At 49.2% G+C, this 15,674-nt stretch overlaps 2 protein-coding genes across 4 annotated transcripts; one reads left to right on the top strand and one right to left on the bottom strand.

Annotated features, from left to right (window-relative positions):
* The first annotated feature begins 1,287 nt into the window (after window positions 1-1,287).
* gpr185b (G protein-coupled receptor 185 b) lies at window positions 1,288-6,528 on the top strand. 2 transcript variants are annotated; one of them, XM_049761711.2, is made up of 2 exons: window positions 1,288-1,838; window positions 2,573-6,528. In XM_049761711.2, exon 2 carries the CDS (start codon window positions 2,575-2,577, stop codon window positions 3,610-3,612), a length of 1,038 nt encoding a protein of 345 aa, XP_049617668.1. In that variant the 5' UTR covers window positions 1,288-1,838; window positions 2,573-2,574; the 3' UTR covers window positions 3,613-6,528. The 2 variants fall into 2 exon arrangements, with proteins under 2 accessions (XP_049617668.1, XP_049617667.1); XM_049761710.2 differs by lacking the exon at window positions 1,288-1,838 and adding an exon at window positions 2,256-2,357.
* Window positions 6,529-6,983: 455 nt separating this feature from the next.
* Window positions 6,984-15,020, bottom strand: zgc:109889 (uncharacterized protein LOC553542 homolog). Of its 2 annotated transcripts, XM_049761214.1 has the most exons (11): window positions 14,796-15,020; window positions 12,225-12,358; window positions 11,227-11,361; window positions 10,293-10,446; window positions 10,112-10,229; window positions 9,695-9,763; window positions 9,297-9,344; window positions 8,966-9,099; window positions 8,629-8,904; window positions 8,139-8,557; window positions 6,984-7,982 (listed from the first exon to the last, which is right to left on the bottom strand). In XM_049761214.1, the coding sequence occupies exons 2-11, from the start codon at window positions 12,355-12,357 to the stop codon at window positions 7,825-7,827; spliced, it is 1,644 nt and encodes a 547-aa protein (XP_049617171.1). In that variant the 5' UTR covers window position 12,358; window positions 14,796-15,020; the 3' UTR covers window positions 6,984-7,824. The 2 variants fall into 2 exon arrangements, with proteins under 2 accessions (XP_049617171.1, XP_049617178.1); XM_049761221.2 differs by lacking the exon at window positions 9,695-9,763 and having other exon boundaries at window positions 14,796-15,018.
* Window positions 15,021-15,674: the final 654 nt, after the last annotated feature.

The following is a 15,674-nucleotide window of genomic DNA, read 5'->3' as shown; positions in this document are numbered from 1 at the left end:
ACGACTAACACACACATCACAGCCAAATGAGCCGATGTTCCCCAGACAGTGTGTAACTGCGCCCCCTAGCGGCCGTCGGCACCCAATCCAAATCAAAACAAAAGGACCAGGCAGGAAAAAAGCATCGGCTGACACGACTGCGGACGCTCCTGGCGACTTTCATTCACAAAGTTAGCTTTTGGGGCGCCCAAGTTCACTTGAGTGGCTCCCTCTTGCGCTTTCGGAGACCTTTCATCGAACACCCAACGCGGTCATCGCGTTCGTGCGTCTCGATTGAGAGCCGGCGAAGCACTCGCTGTTTGTGGCACCCTGTAAGCTCAATGATGCGGGGAGAGCGAGGGATGAGTCACCGCCGCAAGTGTCAGAAAATCAGAGCAGTGACGCAGCACTTTCTCTTTGCAGGATACAACTTTGACGGGGAAGGCGAGCATCCCGGTTCGAGGGAGCCTCTTTTTCCTCACCTGACATTTTGTACATAAACGGTGTATATGTCCCTTCACGCAGCCACAACTGATGTGTCCCACTGAGACTATTTGTGAAGGTCACCGACATAGTCTGCAAGGACGTGTCTGCAAAACAAACTAAAAAAAAAAAAAAAATGCACACGCTAAAAATACAAATCTTTAAAATTTACGAAAAAACACTGATAAAAATTTACTAAATATTCTCTACAGGGGATGGAGGGAAAGATTCCTGTGAAGTACCCATAAGCATATTTTAGAGCGGGGGATCAGTGTAACCCCCCCCCCCCCCCCTTAGCTCCGCCAATGCCTACAGGTAAGCCCATTAAGAACAGATTCTCATTGACACAGAAGGTCAAAGTATTAACAAGTACAAATTTACCCCCAAATACACGATTTTTTCTAATAGCACATTAATTTCATTCACAAGCAAAGACAAAAAATGCAAAAGCATTGAAGCAATGTTACAACATTGTCTCAAATTACCATGAAACTTTCACAATATTCAATACAAAAAAGCAAAGAGTTTACTACAAGGAAAAAAATGATTTAAAAATGATGAGAAGTCCTTCATAAAAAAAATATGGCAAAAAAAGAAACTTATTTACATTCAGGGGAGAGTTGGCTTTTGTTGACATCTTATTCAAAGGAAGTAGCTTTGCCATGAAATTGACACGATGCTGTTTCTGTTTTCTTTGATGGGGCCATAAAAGCAACAATGGCATTGAAGTTGGGCTTCATGTGATGAGCGCCGCAGCAGACTGCAAAAACTCCTGTGCGGGTGACCTTTCGCAAAGGTCATCAGTTCTGATGATGCAATGTTGAGTCACGGGTACATTTTGAGGAGCAGGAATTTCCCAATCATTTTTGTGATGTCCAGCTGCATCACGGTTCGTGTGGTGCATACCAAAAAATCTTTACATCGTCATCATCCTCATCAAGATCGTGCCCATACGCCAATGAGGACAAATGCGTCCCAAGGAGCTCCGTGCACGTAAACGCTCCTCCAAGCTCCCTCCCTCCCTCTGGATGCTTTTCATCCCGCCTGGCATGATTCAAGATGACGCTGGCGGCTCAGGAGGAGACTTTGGTGACGTCACGTGTGTGGAGGCGGGCGGGCGGACGTGCATGCGACGTGAAGACGGCAGCCGACTCACCATGCCAGCCAAGCGCCCAGGCAGGCGCGTGATGCTAACTGCCTAGAAAAAGAGGGAGCAGACAAAGAGGAGGAAGAGGAGGAGGAGTAGGGGAGAACATTGTTTCTTTCTTGCAGGGAACGACAACAAGGCAGGTCAGCCCCCTTCCCCCCCTTCTTCAGCGAGACGTGCTCCCCCGTCCGCTCGCTCGTACTCCCGCTTCGCTGCAGCTGAATAACAGGTGAATTCTTGTTTGATTATGCGTTGCCGCTACTGCTGCTGCTGCATGAAGTCCTCCGCTTTGCAGGAGCTGCCAAGTCTGGAAGTCCATTTTACATTTTTTTTTTTTTTACTGCAGTGATGTGCACCGCACAGCCGACAGGGTTTTGGGGGAAAGGGGTGGTCTTAGTCGGCTGTGGTGACCTTCCCAGAATCACACGGAGGGGGAGGAGCAGCTGGGGGTCTTGCTGCTAGCCCTTTTTCCTCTCTTTTTGTGAATGGAGCTCCAAATAGCTTTTGGCTCGCTGAGCTAAAATTAGCAGGATTTTTTTTCCCCCTCCAGACTGCATCATCAGCATCTTCTGATGATGATGTCGAAGTAATTCTATAAATTGCACACTCGCGCAGCTTGAGAATCGCGCCTGCCCTAGAACGTCATGCACCAATTTTAGAGGCGCTCTAAAAATAGCTTTTGTTGATAATGCCCGAGACCTATTCCTCCGGATGAGGACGAGAAGCCTTCCGATGGAAGCTTTTATCGGTATGTCGATTTGTTCCGTGCGCGTGTTCCGCTGCATGAAGAATGGTTTGCGTGCGCTGTTTTTAGTGAATGAATGAACGCACGAGTGAGACGACGGGGATGGCAGCCACTGGCCGTCAGCCTCCCCTCTGCATTATTTCGGTGCCGTTTTCTCCACGTGCCGATCCCGACCCGCTTGACAAGCTTCCGTCCTTCCTTTGCACTTCCTCTTTCAGCCATGACCCTGTCGTTGGCGGCGGCCACCGCGAGTGGCCTCAATTCCTCCTCCCCCCTGGACTCGTCCACGCCCTCGTGGTCGTGGTGGGGTCTCTCGGAAGAAGCGTCCAACTTTTCCTCGGAGCCGACGGTGCAGATGAGCCCCGAGCTGCGGCCGGCTGGCCCGGAGGTGAGCCCGTGGGACGTGGTGCTGTGCGTGACAGGCACGCTCATCTCCTGCGAGAACGCGCTAGTCATCGCCGTGCTTTTCTACACGCCTACGCTGAGGGGGCCCACCTTCATCCTGATCGGCTCCCTGGCGGTGGCCGATCTCTTGGCCGGCCTGGGCCTCATTCTCAACTTTGTCTTCACCTACCTGGCCGACGGGTCGCCGGAGCCGGTCAGCCTGCTGTCGGCGGGACTGCTGCTGTCGGCCTTCTCGGCGTCCGTCCTCAACATCCTGGCCATCACGGTGGACCGCTACCTGTCGCTGTACAACGCGCTGACCTACCACACTGAGCGGACGCTGACCTTCACCTACGTGATGGTGCTCTTCATCTGGCTCTCGTGCGTGACGCTGGGCCTGCTGCCGGCGCTGGGCTGGAACTGCCTGCGAGACGAGACAGCGTGTAGCATCTGCCGGCCGGTCACCAAAAGCAACGCCGTGGCGCTCGCCGTGGCCTTCCTGCTGGTCTTCGGTCTCATGATGCAGCTCTACCTGCAGATCTGCAAGATCGCCTTCCGCCACGCGCAGCAGATCGCCGTGCAGCAACAGTTTGTGGTTATCTCCACCACCAAGGGCGTCTCTACGCTGTCGGCCATCTTGTGTGCCTTCGGGGCATGCTGGCTGCCGTTTGCCATGTACTCCATCGTGGCTGACTCCAGCTACCCGGCCGTGTACACCTATGCCGCGGCGCTGCCCGCCACCTGCTGCTCCGTCATCAACCCCGTCATCTACGCCTTTCGAAACCCGGACATCCAGAAATCGCTATGGATGGCCTGCTGCGGTTGCGTCCCGTCCAACCTCTCGCTCAGACCGCGGGCCTCCAGCGACGTGTAGCCCGGGAAGGTGGAATCTGGCGGCGGAAGCTGATACTCTACACGTGAGCAGCCGGAGATGCGACCTTGGGGCCGGCCTAACTCTCTTTGAGGCCTTTCTCAGGAGTAGCATGAACACCAGGACCCTGTCGAGCAAGCCTGCCCCACAAACAAGGCCATGAGGCGGAGGCTTCAAGTGTGGAATCATCTCATCGTTCCATTGAGTTCCATCACAAGCACATTTGGACCAACGAGCGCACAATCCAAAGAGAGGGATAGCATGCGTCTGACGTCAATGCTAACCCTCCTGCTATGCGCGAGGGAAGCATGTGGCCTGAATTAGGCACCAAGGACAGCGCCACGGCCAGTCGGGCTGGCGGCCGGGGTGGGCTCGTTTCCTTCAGTGTGCCTCGTGATCGGATCACAGCCTCTTCTGTCAACGGCCTGATTCAGAGGAAACAATGTGACAAAGTGCTCTTTGAGCTGGTATCTGCTTTCACAGAGCCATCAAGATGTGCCATCTAAGTTTTTTTCCATAACGTGTTTTGCAGAGACGACATGAAATGTGTCGACGACATTCAAATGTGGTATTTGGGGGACTTGATGGTGAACTAGAGGGGAAATGGTTGGTGAACACAAAACCAAAAGCGCAGGTTGTTGGTGTGCATTCTAACTTGCGCACATCTTTCACGGCCATTCAGTGTCTTCTTTTGGCTCTCATGCAACATTTCCAACAATTTGTCAGAGACACACCAAAGCTCATCATTGAGGTCAGCATAACCATCAATTAATCCTTCTCTCTGAAGCACATGTTTTGCAGTCAACTCTTGCACAGAAGCTAACTTTTGGTACACGTTAAGCTAGTTATAGCGCATACAGCGCGTGAGGTAGCTCGTGGGTATTTGTCGTTATCGCGAGATGATTGTTCAGGGTAGCTTGGCGCCGGTAGAACACACGGATAAATGAAATCTTCTGTTAGCAACACGCACAGCTCCAGAATTTGGAAAAGGAGAAAGGGGGGCATGTGACTAATACATAGGGAGCTCTGAAAATAATTAAAATAAATATAATTAATTATACTTAATCAAATAAAGGGGCTTAAACGAGGCTATAATCATTTTTGAGGAGGTCATAGCCCATCCTAGCTCAAGTGTAGCGCCATCCCCAAGAAGTCATTCTGGTGAATGTGGCATCATGTAAAACAGGGGTTCCCAACCTTTTTTGCGCCAAATGAATAATACATTTATATAAATAAATAAAACATTTATAATAAATATATAAATACGATTAACTAAAATGATACGACTGGCATAAAAACAAGTATAAACGACATAAAAATAAAACTCACCATTACGTTGAAATAGTGGGAACACTGAGCCTTATCATCTCGGCGTAATCGGAGACAATGACACCCGAAGCGGTTAAGGTTTGTCTTTTAACGCAGGATGCTTGGTCTCCATGTCCCGAAGCAGTTTTGAAGGCTTCATTGCCTCGTTAGCTAGCCTGTCGCCACATATTATGCAGAGTGGGCTTGGTCACGTGTGGCGATAAACCCATATTTTAAGTAGGACTCCAGAAATATTCTTTTAAATGCAGCTTTCCGATTCTTAGAACCTCTTCTTCTCATTGAGTTTTTTTCCCTTTCCGAAGAAGCTTTCCAAACATCTGTTTCTTGCTCATATTTGCTTGCTTCTCGGGCTCGACTGAGGTGACATGTCACGTGACCGAGACGAGCGTCCTGACTCTGACCCGACGGATGTAATTTGGAAACAATCGCCAATTTAAAAAAAATATATATTTTTCAAAATAAAATTTTACTCATTTTTGCTAGCTTTGCGGGCTCGACTGGGGGAAACGTCACGTGACCGGGACGAGCGTCTTGACCTGAATTAATTGATCGTCAATAAAAAATAAAAATAAAAAATTCTGTGCGGATTGGCGGCCTGGTACCAAGTGGCCCACGGCCCGGTACCGGTCCGCGGACCGGGGGTTGGGGACCCCTGATGTAAAACATCCTTTGTCGGATTTATTTGAATCACAATTCATCTCTGTCATGTATGAATATTAAAGCATTTCTGGAGCAAGAGTGGAGCGAGCACTCACACAGCCAAATTGGAATGAAATCATCCCCATTAGCAAACACACACACGCTCGCTCACACTACGTGATATGGAGTTGACATTCTGATCCAAGCAACTAATTGTATTATTTTTATTATGCAATTCTGTACAGAAATGTCTATTTTTGTAATGTTTGATCAGGGGACATGTCGGCTGCTGTTCCTCCTGCTCACTTTGGGATTTTTTTTTTCTTTTTTTTATTCTGGGACAAATGGTGCGTTAGGAAAAAAGGGCCATACTTTCCACCTTGCTGGTGTATTATTTTTGTTTGTACGTGTCTGTCGGACAAAAAACATTTGACATCTTTCATTCTGCCTGAGCGCTTTTGGAAAACATACGTACGGAATGTCACGCTCATTTCTTCTTCATGTATTCCCATTCAAGAGTTGTTTTCAGTCACTTTTGGGGTGTCCAGCATTCACACAAGGCTTTCAAATTACTGGGCTCAGGTCAAAGAGTCCGAAGTCGGTCGGGAATGAACCCGTGCGCAATTCAGGAAGTCCCACATACAGGATCGATTCAGAAAAACCACGACAGAGCTAATATATGGACCGAGTATGGCCTTCATTGACAAATGTTATTTGAGTTGCATGTTGTGTTATTTGTGTGAATGCGTGCGTGCGTGATACTGTGACCGTTTAAACAGCATCAGGATGAAAAAAAAAAAAAACGCACTTTATATGTGGGACACAATTGTTGCACTTGTATGTCGAATGTAGAACCGTGAAGAGAAAGATTTATTTTTATTATTGTACATGAATAAAAAAAGAAAACGTCTGACTGTGAAATCAGAAAATAAAATGAAGTCAAGATGGTGAGCGTTTCTTATTTGTTGCATCACGGGTGCAGACATGGAGGAAGAATGCCATCGGGTTGTCACAAGGAGTTTCACGATGACAAACATCGGCCTCTTGACGTCACAATACCCTCCCTCCACGCACCCAAAATAAATGGTAGCCTTTCCAACCTAGTGATGCACTTCATTTTCCAGAATGCCTAATGCAAATAGCAATCTAATTTTCTTTTCTCCCTTGAGTTCCATGAGTTGAGTACCGTAAGTTTGATTTCCTCATATGATGGTGGGAATGTTTGTGTGACCAAAAAAAAATGGCAGCCTCCGCCCCTCCCCTCCAACACACACAACAACAAAAAACCAACAACGTCATTTTAGACCTCGTGTTTTTGTTGTTGACCGAGTATTGATGACTGACGACTGAAATCCAAGGACAGTTTTTGACAAATGAATAAAAAAAAGACTAATATTCAACATCCATTAAAGACACAAAGTGAGCATTTATTGTCTATAGTTGCATGCATACTCGCTTACAGCAAATGTCTTTGAATAAATAAGAATAATCTGACTGCAGCATTTTGCAGATGTCAATCCAATACAGCACACGAGATTGAAAACTTGACATGGGCCTGGAAAACGTTTTCTTAGAATTACATCTATGGAACTATTTAGCTCAAACAGTAGCATTCAACAGTCCATTCAACTCACACATTTTCATGTTTACTGTGTGTCATCAAGTATTCTATCATCACAATTGCAAATAAGTCAATTATTTGACTGGTTTTCTTTTTTTTCAAAGCACAATGTTTCAGTTTTGGCCTAAAAAGAAATTATGAAATAATACTACAGTAGCAGATGACTCACAGCAGTGCATTTCAACAAAACAGTCAAGTCGGAGCTAAGTGAGGACGTCGCCACATTAACGCAACTTGTTATTCAAATAACAAAAAAAGACAAAACAAGTTACAACAAAGTCACTGTACAATTGTTCATTTTGTCTACAGTAAAACACCTCCACACTTCTCTCAAGTCAAAGAAGATTCAAAACAAATAACGGCGAAGCAGCAAACGGGGTTGGCTAATTGCTGGCGCTTAACTGGCCGCTTTGGTACGTCAACAAACGTCGCGTCTGTGGACACACCTGACTAGCTTCATGTGACTGACGACGGTTAGTTACGTGTGCTCATATGGGGTAACGGTTCCTTTTGTTTTTTGTTTTTTTAGATTTGAAGATCAGTTCAATATTAGCAGATACGTTATGGTCACTTTACAATGACGTGAAAATGTGTCGGCAAAGTGTGCGTGAGCTCACCGGAGATTTTTAGTCGGACCACTCATTCTCATCCAGCTCGGAGTCGTCGTCCGACTCGCTGTACTCCACGGCGATGCGCCGAGACAAGATGGTGGCCACGTCGTTGCCGACCGGCTCGCGCTTGGCCTCCTGCTCCCTCTGCTCCTGTACCTTCCTCAGCTGGATACCTGCAGCAAAAGAGGAAGATCCAATCAGCACCGGTCCAATTGCAGGCGTGAAACGGCGCACCCGTTGCAATTCTTCTGTTAAATGTTCTCTCGACCCGGATGAACAAAAGTTGGATGCTTCAATTTGGTGGGAGGATAAAAGTAACGGAGACCCACCTCTGCGTATGGCAGCGAGCAAGTCGGAGCGGGCGTCGCTCATGGGGATCATGCCCAGCACGGCGCCCTTCCTGGCAGGGGGCGCGGCGTCCGCGGTTCCCTGACCTGCGGCGGCGCGCGTGGGCGAGGCGTGCGCCTGGTGGCCCACGGAAACTCCGGGCGGAGGTGGCGGCGGGGCGGCCGGCGGCGCCCCGGAAGGGGGGTGGGCGGGAGAGGGGACATAGTTGACGGGGGGCGGAGGAGGGGAGGGCGAGTAGGGACGGGAGAGGGCGGAGGAGGCGGGGAGAACGGCTGAGGCCGTTCCGGAGGGCGGGCCCGGTGTGTGGTCGAAGGCGGTCTGGGCAGAGGGGATGGTTGGGGGAGGTGGGGGTGGTGCGGGCGGGATATAGTACTCTGGAATTGTGGAGGGCTGGTTGCCACTGCGGGGGAACAAAACCATTTCAGAGGTCAGATGTCAGACACGAGCTCGGACGAATGGCAATGGGCGTACCCGCGGTAATCCTTGATCGACGGCTGCCTCGGCCCATTGACAGTCAGATCGCCAGCGGCCTGTGTCGCCTGACCCGACGGGGTCCGGCCCAGGGAGGCGGCATGGCGCCCGGCGGGCCCCGCTCCTGCCGCAGGTTGGTTGGCCGGCCTGAGCCCCCGATCCAGCGACTGGGTCTGCGCGGCCGCCCCCGTGTGGTCCCTGGCGTGGCGGTCTGAGGCGGCCACCTGGCTGGAGGGGTGGCTGGGACTGGCGGGGTACGAATCGGATGCCGCCGATCTGACAGTGAGGGGCGTCAGTTAAAGGCGGCGGAGCAAAAAAAGCTCATTCAGCAGTGTACCTGCTGTCGGGTGACAAGGAGCCCTCAGGAGAGGTGCCGTGGTAAGGCGACGGCGTGAGCCTGGCATCGGGTCGGAACTCCTTGTCGTAGGCTAGAACATTCCACTCCTGACGCCGGTTACGAGCTTTGCGCACCTTGAAGAGAGAGAGAGAGAGAGAGAGAGAGAGAGAGAGAGAGAGAGAGAGAGAGAGCGAGAGCGAGAGCGAGAGAGCGAGAGAGAGAGAGAGCGAGAGAGCGAGGGTGACAGATGATGTGCAGTCGTTATGGCAACGACACATGCGAATAAACTCGCTGGGTCTTTTGGGGCTTTGGTGCTCCTTTCCACACTGACCTTCTTCACTTCTCTCCCCGGGTCGTCCACCTGCCTCTGCTGCTCCTGCTACACAAAGACAACGCAGACACTTGATTGCGCGTTACGCTCGACTTTGAAAGGTGGGTGAAGACCCCGTTGTCACGACGTCACACGTACACGCACACACGTGCAGAAATAAAACAAAATTGCAGATACAACACAATGCAGATATAACACAATGCGAACCAACACAACACAAAACACAGGCAAGATGAGCGTGTGCGTGCTTAGACGATACATCCTCAGTGATGTGTGTGCGTGCGTGTGTGTGTTTGTGTGTGTGTGTGTGTGTGTATGTGTGTATACGTGAGTGCGCGTGTTGGCGGGGTGAAGGGGGAGAGCTTAGGGAGCGAGGTCAGGGGTCAGGGTTGTCTTACACAGATAGACAGGGGGCTCCTGAGTGGGGCCTGTCTGGAGTGGGACCTGTCTGGATGGGCCGGACAGCCCTATGGAAACACGGGAGACACAAGCTGCTGCGTTAGACTGAGAAGATGGAGGACGAGGAGGAGGAGAGGAAGGGCCTCAAAGAGGAAAGCCAGCTCGTGCTACGGAGTGCTAAAAAGACGCAATGCCGGCGGAGGCATGAGAAAATGAAGATATGTAGAGCAAGGTGAGCAAAGGCTTTGGGCGGAAGCTGGTCAGGGTCATGGTGGAGGTCCAATGAGATTGTAGATGATTCAAGTGTACGCCAACTGGCGCATTTGACACCGCCTGACCAACTTCTGCCGCGTGAGCAGCAGAAAAGAAAAAGAACAGGCAATCGAACGAGGGCGCAAACCCACACCGGCGCTCACCTTCTGCCGCCTCTTCTCCTTGCGCTTGTCCTCGGTGGCCTGCAGCATCTTCTCCTTCCACAAATTGAAGAAGTAAGACGAGTCCGTGTAGAACTTGAGCGCGTCCTTCTTGTCGTCCCTGAAGAGGAACGTTGCTCACTCACGGCACAAACATATATGTCATGTTGCGATGTGCACTGACCTGTAGGGGCTGAGGATGTTGAGCGGAGGAGGTTTGTCGCAGCGCCGGTACATCTCCACCACCGGGTTGGGCACCGACGTCCGGGACACTACCTGCTGGTCCTGGATGGTACTGCTCTTGAAGGCCTTCCTCATGTTGATGTCCTGTAGGGATACTGAGAACGACAACAGACACAACGTGTCATGCTGACATCCTCATGGGTGCGCTGTACTGGAGATTTAGCACGGTTGAGACACTATCCAAGGACTACCAGATGGCCACGCCCCCCCCCATTGATATGGCATATGCTCCCAACATTCACTGACATTTGTGTGTGAGGGTGAGCCAATTTTTCAGGTATGTATTCCCAATTTGCATATGTTTCTCTGATGGCTTTCCTTTTGAAAACAGATTACCTTCTTTGCCCATGTGTACGAATGGCAACGCAATGTCAAAAAGACAGAAATAGACAAAGGGAAAGTCAAGTGCGGTTGAGATGTGCAGTAGATTGTCATCTCGGTGGAGTAACAGAATTGAGTGACAAGATGTGCTATCTGAAAAAAACACTCTTGACCAGCGGCGGAGCTGGACGGGAGGCCAGAATATATTTGGACCAGGTGCCAGACCAACCTCACAAAGAAACATACTGTAAATTTTTATCAGCGTTTTTTCTTTCTCAGAATTATTTGGATTGGTAATTTTTGTTTTTCAAACCCGCTGTGATATTCTTAGCCTCCCCGTGTTGCCCTCCCTGGGTTAAAAAACAACAACAGAAAAACTAGCTACACCATTGCCATTCCAAAATTTGCTGTCTAATTTGAAAAAAAAAGGCAATTTGGCAATTTGTATCAATTCCAGCGAGCCGTCAACCTTTTGGTTGCAACTAAAAGTCCAAATAATACGTTGATATTAACGGCAAGTACACGCAGCCACAGACGCACGCACGCTCGCTTACCTTCCTCCACCGTGGAGTCCAACTGAGTGACTTTGACGGCGAGCTGGTCAACGCGCTCCTGCAGGCTGCTCATCCTCAGGTAGAAGCTGTTTGCTTCATTGAACAGCTCCCCAAAAATGTCCTCAGCGTGACGACCTGCACACACGCACAGACTTTTCAATTTTAGTCGGACATAACTGCTAAATATATAGACATCTTCAGATATTGCTCAACAATATTGATTTAACACTAGCTTTCTCAAAAGAGGAGCACAATGTGATGTCTGAAGGAGGGCAATTTTTGCCGTAAAAGAATCAAGTGTAATTGCACATCCACAACAATAGGTGGCAGTGTCACTCCTATCTATCTATCTATCTATCTATCTATCTATCTATCTATCTATCTATCTATCTATCTATCTATCTATCTATCTATCTATCTATCTATCTATCTATCTATCTATCTATCTATCCATCCATCCATCCATCCGTCCGTCCGTCCGTCCGTCCGTCCGTCCGTCCGTCCGTCCATTTATTTATTTATTTATTTATTTATTTATTTATTTATTTATTTTTATTATTTTTTATTATTTTTATTTTTAAATCAAGCAAATTGATGCACTTCACATCTTTTGAACTAGTAATTCATTATTTATTTATCCATGTTACCGTATTGGCCCGAATGTAAGACGAGTTTTTTTTTCATTGAAATAAAACTGAAAAAGGGGGGGTCGTCTTACATTTGGGGTCTAGACAATGGCTTTTTTCAAACTTGAGTCTTGAAAAAGAGGGGGTCGTCTTATAATCGGGGTCGTCTTATATTCGGGCCAATAAGGTATTATTTTTTGTAAGTTGACCAACATTTATTTTCTTTTGTTAATGTTAAGGATGAGATTTTATAGGCAAGGGATTTTATTTATAGCCACAGTGGCGAGTTTTGGGATGTAGTGCACGAGTTTTACAAAACGTTTACAAAAAAAGAAGAATCTAAAGACCAAAGGAGAAATTTGTCGTACTCACTGAGGCCTCCCAACTGTTTGATGATGGCGGCGAGCGTGCTGTTGGTGACGCATTCCAGCTCGCTGGTCACACCGTGCGGCAACGCCCCTCGGCACAGGTGCCTGGGCTCGATGCTCCTCTTCACCAGCGGCATGCTAAACACAAAACAAACACACACACAATAACAGTCCAGATAGAGGGTGGGTGAGATTCGCCTGGGTTCCTAAAGGTTCTGGATCAGTGGTTCTTAACCTTTTTGGAGGTACCGAACCCCATCAGGTTCATATGTGCCTACACCGAACCCCTCTTGGGGGTGGGGGTGGGGGGGTGCTACCGGTGTGTTCGGCCATCCGCGGTCGAGGGGGGGTGCTACCGATGTGTTCGGCCATCCGCGGACGTGGGTGGGGTGCTACCGGTGTTTTCGGCCATCCGCGGTCGGTGGGGGGGTGCTAGCGGTGTGTTTGGCCATCCGCGGATATGGGGCGGGGCGGGGCAGGGGCGTGGCAATGACATACCAGCTCTGCCGAACCCCTGAAGCCGACTCACTGAGCCCCTGGGGTTCGATCGAACCCAGGTTAAGAACCACTGATCTGGATGCTGCAGGGCTGCATGGTTGGCACCCCTTGTGGATCTAGAAGAGGAGCCACTGCACCCCCCTGAAATATGCTGCAGGTGCCAGGCCAAAAAATAATCAACATGTCCCCACATAATAAATTTTGGTCAGATTTTTTAAGAACTTGGGGACGGTTGAACATGTCATGTCGACATTTATTATCCTCGTTCCAATCTCTCAAGTAGAATTTCAACAATAATGAATCAATAAGCAATATGGTTGGCGGAGATGGAAGGCTCTAAGCGAAATTAAATTTTGGAGATGGAGCTGACTCAGATCCCGATGAGTGGGAAGCAATGATGTGATAGGGACGGAGGGTTGCCATGGCAACATGTCCGCTGAAAACTGCAACATGCAGGAAGGGACTCAGGACGTTTGGTGTTGAACTTGAAACATGGATGAAGAGACCTTTACACACTTCTTCCTCCCCTTTAGCATTGTCCTCGTCATTTTCACCACCATCATCATCATCCATGTGTGTCTCGACCTTTTTTAAACCAAGAAGGGCATTTGGCATTCGGAAAATCTCACAGCATGGGCACACCAAAAGAAATATCACCAAAAGTGTGAAAAGTAAAATAATGCTGATCTCATCTTAATTTCCTTAGAATGGAAATGTGGGCTCAAGAATAGGACCCCCCCCCCCCCCCCCCGTCAATCATTTTGTTGGATAAATGGCAACAAAATGTCAGCTTCTGCCATCTAGTGGATTACTATTTCATTGTTCTGCCTGACATTTATCGCGAGCTTGGATAAGTGAACGGAGATAACCGACATTGGTTGCAGTCATACAGTTTGATTTTTTTTTTTTTTTTTTTTTTTAGGGGGGAGACAATTAGGTGTAATTGGATCATTCCTCGCTCTGTGCGACCCAACCGACTGACGCTAATGCTCTTAACGCTCCGTCTGCGTGTCCTCAGGCGACACGTGAAAACAGGTCTCAGGAGTCGTCTGTCCCAAGTTCAGAAGATAACTTGAAGCGGCCACGTTCACTTGATGCACCCAGTAAACAGGTCAGGAGCTAAAGCAGCGGCGGCGGCAGCCTCCCCGCCCCCCGCACAGCGCAGCACCCCCGGTGCCTCACAATTGAATGTGTTGATCTCAGCGCGGCCGCAGTCATGCGACAGAAAAGTGTCAGTGAGCTCGGGGGGCCCAATGGGGTCAACTTGGGGGTCTACTGGTGCGAACGAGTGAGGGAGGAGCGGGCTCAAGTGCCGTCTGACTTTGAGTGATTGTGACAAGACGGACGAATGCGAACACCACCTCAAGTTGGCACCAGTGAGCGCCTGTACTACATTTGAGCTCCTTCTGCCACAATTTGGTGACGTAAGAGCCAGAAGAATCTCTGCAGACTGCAAATGAGCACGAAGAAGGTGGAAAACGACTCCAATATTCCACACAAACGACGCTTGAAGATTCTCCAGTCTAGTGCAACATGACTGACACACAGAGCATGTCTTGGGGTTACCGTGGCAACCGGAATGTCCGAGAGCTCGGGCTGGAGAGAATGAATGAGAGAGCGAGCGAGGGAGCGAGAGAGAGAGAGAGAGAGAGAGAGGGAGAGAGAGGGAGAGAGAGAGAGAGGGGGGGGCGGATTGGTGCCTTGCTCGAAGGCATCTGGGGCAGGCACGTCGTCGTACATGCGATGGATGTACACGATCCAATACGCACATACGCACATGGCACACACAAACTACACACAAACGTGCGTTGCCCTCCGCGCGCGCACTCGTGTCTTGTTTGGAACGAGCTTTGTCCTGATTTCGTTCACGCACGCCCTTGCACGTAAATTCGTAAGACGAACACGCGCTTGGACGTCGACGACGGTCCGCCGCAAACACGCGTAAAGGGGGGCGTGTGGAGGCATGGGGTGGGGTACATTGTCAAGGCCTTTGCGGATGAAGCGCGTCTTCGTATGAGAACGCGCGCGAGGGGCCTCATCGTTTGTGCGTGTGCACGCTCCCGCTTATGAGACTTACCTGGCCGCCTGGCTTGTCGCTGCTGCTTGCTTCTCGAGCCTTCCGACGATTCCGCTTGTCCCCTCGCCTCCCACTCAGTTGACGGCGTCCATGTTTTGGGGGATCAGTGGATGGACGTGCAGACGGATGGAGGCTCGACTGTCGCCGGGCTGCCCGTGTGTGGTTTCCACGGTAGCGACGTCGACATGATAAGCGTCAAGCCACCCTGCGGTGAACCACACACAATTTCCGGTATGAGTTTCACAACAAAATGCACTGCAGAATTTAACGACATGAGCTACTCAAATCGCTGAGCACGTTTGTTTTAAGGATTTCGACTACCAACGAACTATAGTTTGCATATCAACACTTTTACATATTGGGTTTTATTACAAATCACTCATTGCAAATGCAACATCTTAACATCTTAATGTGTGTGCGCGCGTGTGTGTGTGATGTCAATTTATTTACATTTATTTATAATACTGTTCTTTATGTACTCGTTTATCAAATGAATAGGAATGTCCGTTCTTCCGTGCGTGCACGTTCAACTCTGACGTCAGCGATTCCTTCGTTAAAAAACGGCCTCTCGAAATGATTTCTCGAGTAGTCATTGTTAAGATGACGTCACGTGATGGAAGCTGCTCAACAATAAATGGTCTCTTTAGCTGAATTTTGACCATAATCATCATCTATTTCAACTTTCAGGTGAAATTCAATTGCGTCACGCGCTACCAAGTACGTCCTCTTGCCACACGGTGTCGCTGTGGCAATAGAAACAAGTTTGCGATTCGCTGTCCGCGGTCCTGATCAAGATGAATATTTCATGGCAGAATGAATTCAAGTTGAATGTTGCATCGTGCAAATCACTACACTTTTTTAAAATTGATCTTTAATGAT

This window comes from Syngnathus scovelli, chromosome 1 (genome assembly GCF_024217435.2).
Source record: "Syngnathus scovelli strain Florida chromosome 1, RoL_Ssco_1.2, whole genome shotgun sequence".
Lineage (NCBI taxonomy): Eukaryota > Metazoa > Chordata > Actinopteri > Syngnathiformes > Syngnathidae > Syngnathus > Syngnathus scovelli.
The sequence above is the reverse complement of the archived record's forward strand: the minus strand, read 5'-3'. Positions and strand labels throughout refer to the sequence as shown.

What these genes read in the sequence shown, in the direction of transcription:
- zgc:109889 (XM_049761214.1), bottom strand. Translation starts at nt 12,357, where the DNA reads ATGCCGCTGGTGAAGAGGAGCATCGAGCCCAGGCACCTGTGCCGAGGG. An exon ending in CGGGGAGAGAAGTGAAGAAG is followed by an intron (nt 9,100 to 9,296) that starts GTCAGTGTGGAA and finishes TCTCTCTTCAAG; the next exon opens with GTGCGCAAAGCTCGTAACCG. An exon ending in GCTCGCTGCCATACGCAGAG is followed by an intron (nt 7,983 to 8,138) that starts GTGGGTCTCCGT and finishes CTTTTGCTGCAG; the next exon opens with GTATCCAGCTGAGGAAGGTA.
- gpr185b (XM_049761710.2), top strand. Translation starts at nt 2,321, where the DNA reads ATGAGGACGAGAAGCCTTCCGATGGAAGCTTTTATCG. An exon ending in TCCGATGGAAGCTTTTATCG is followed by an intron (nt 2,358 to 2,572) that starts GTATGTCGATTT and finishes TTCCTCTTTCAG; the next exon opens with CCATGACCCTGTCGTTGGCG.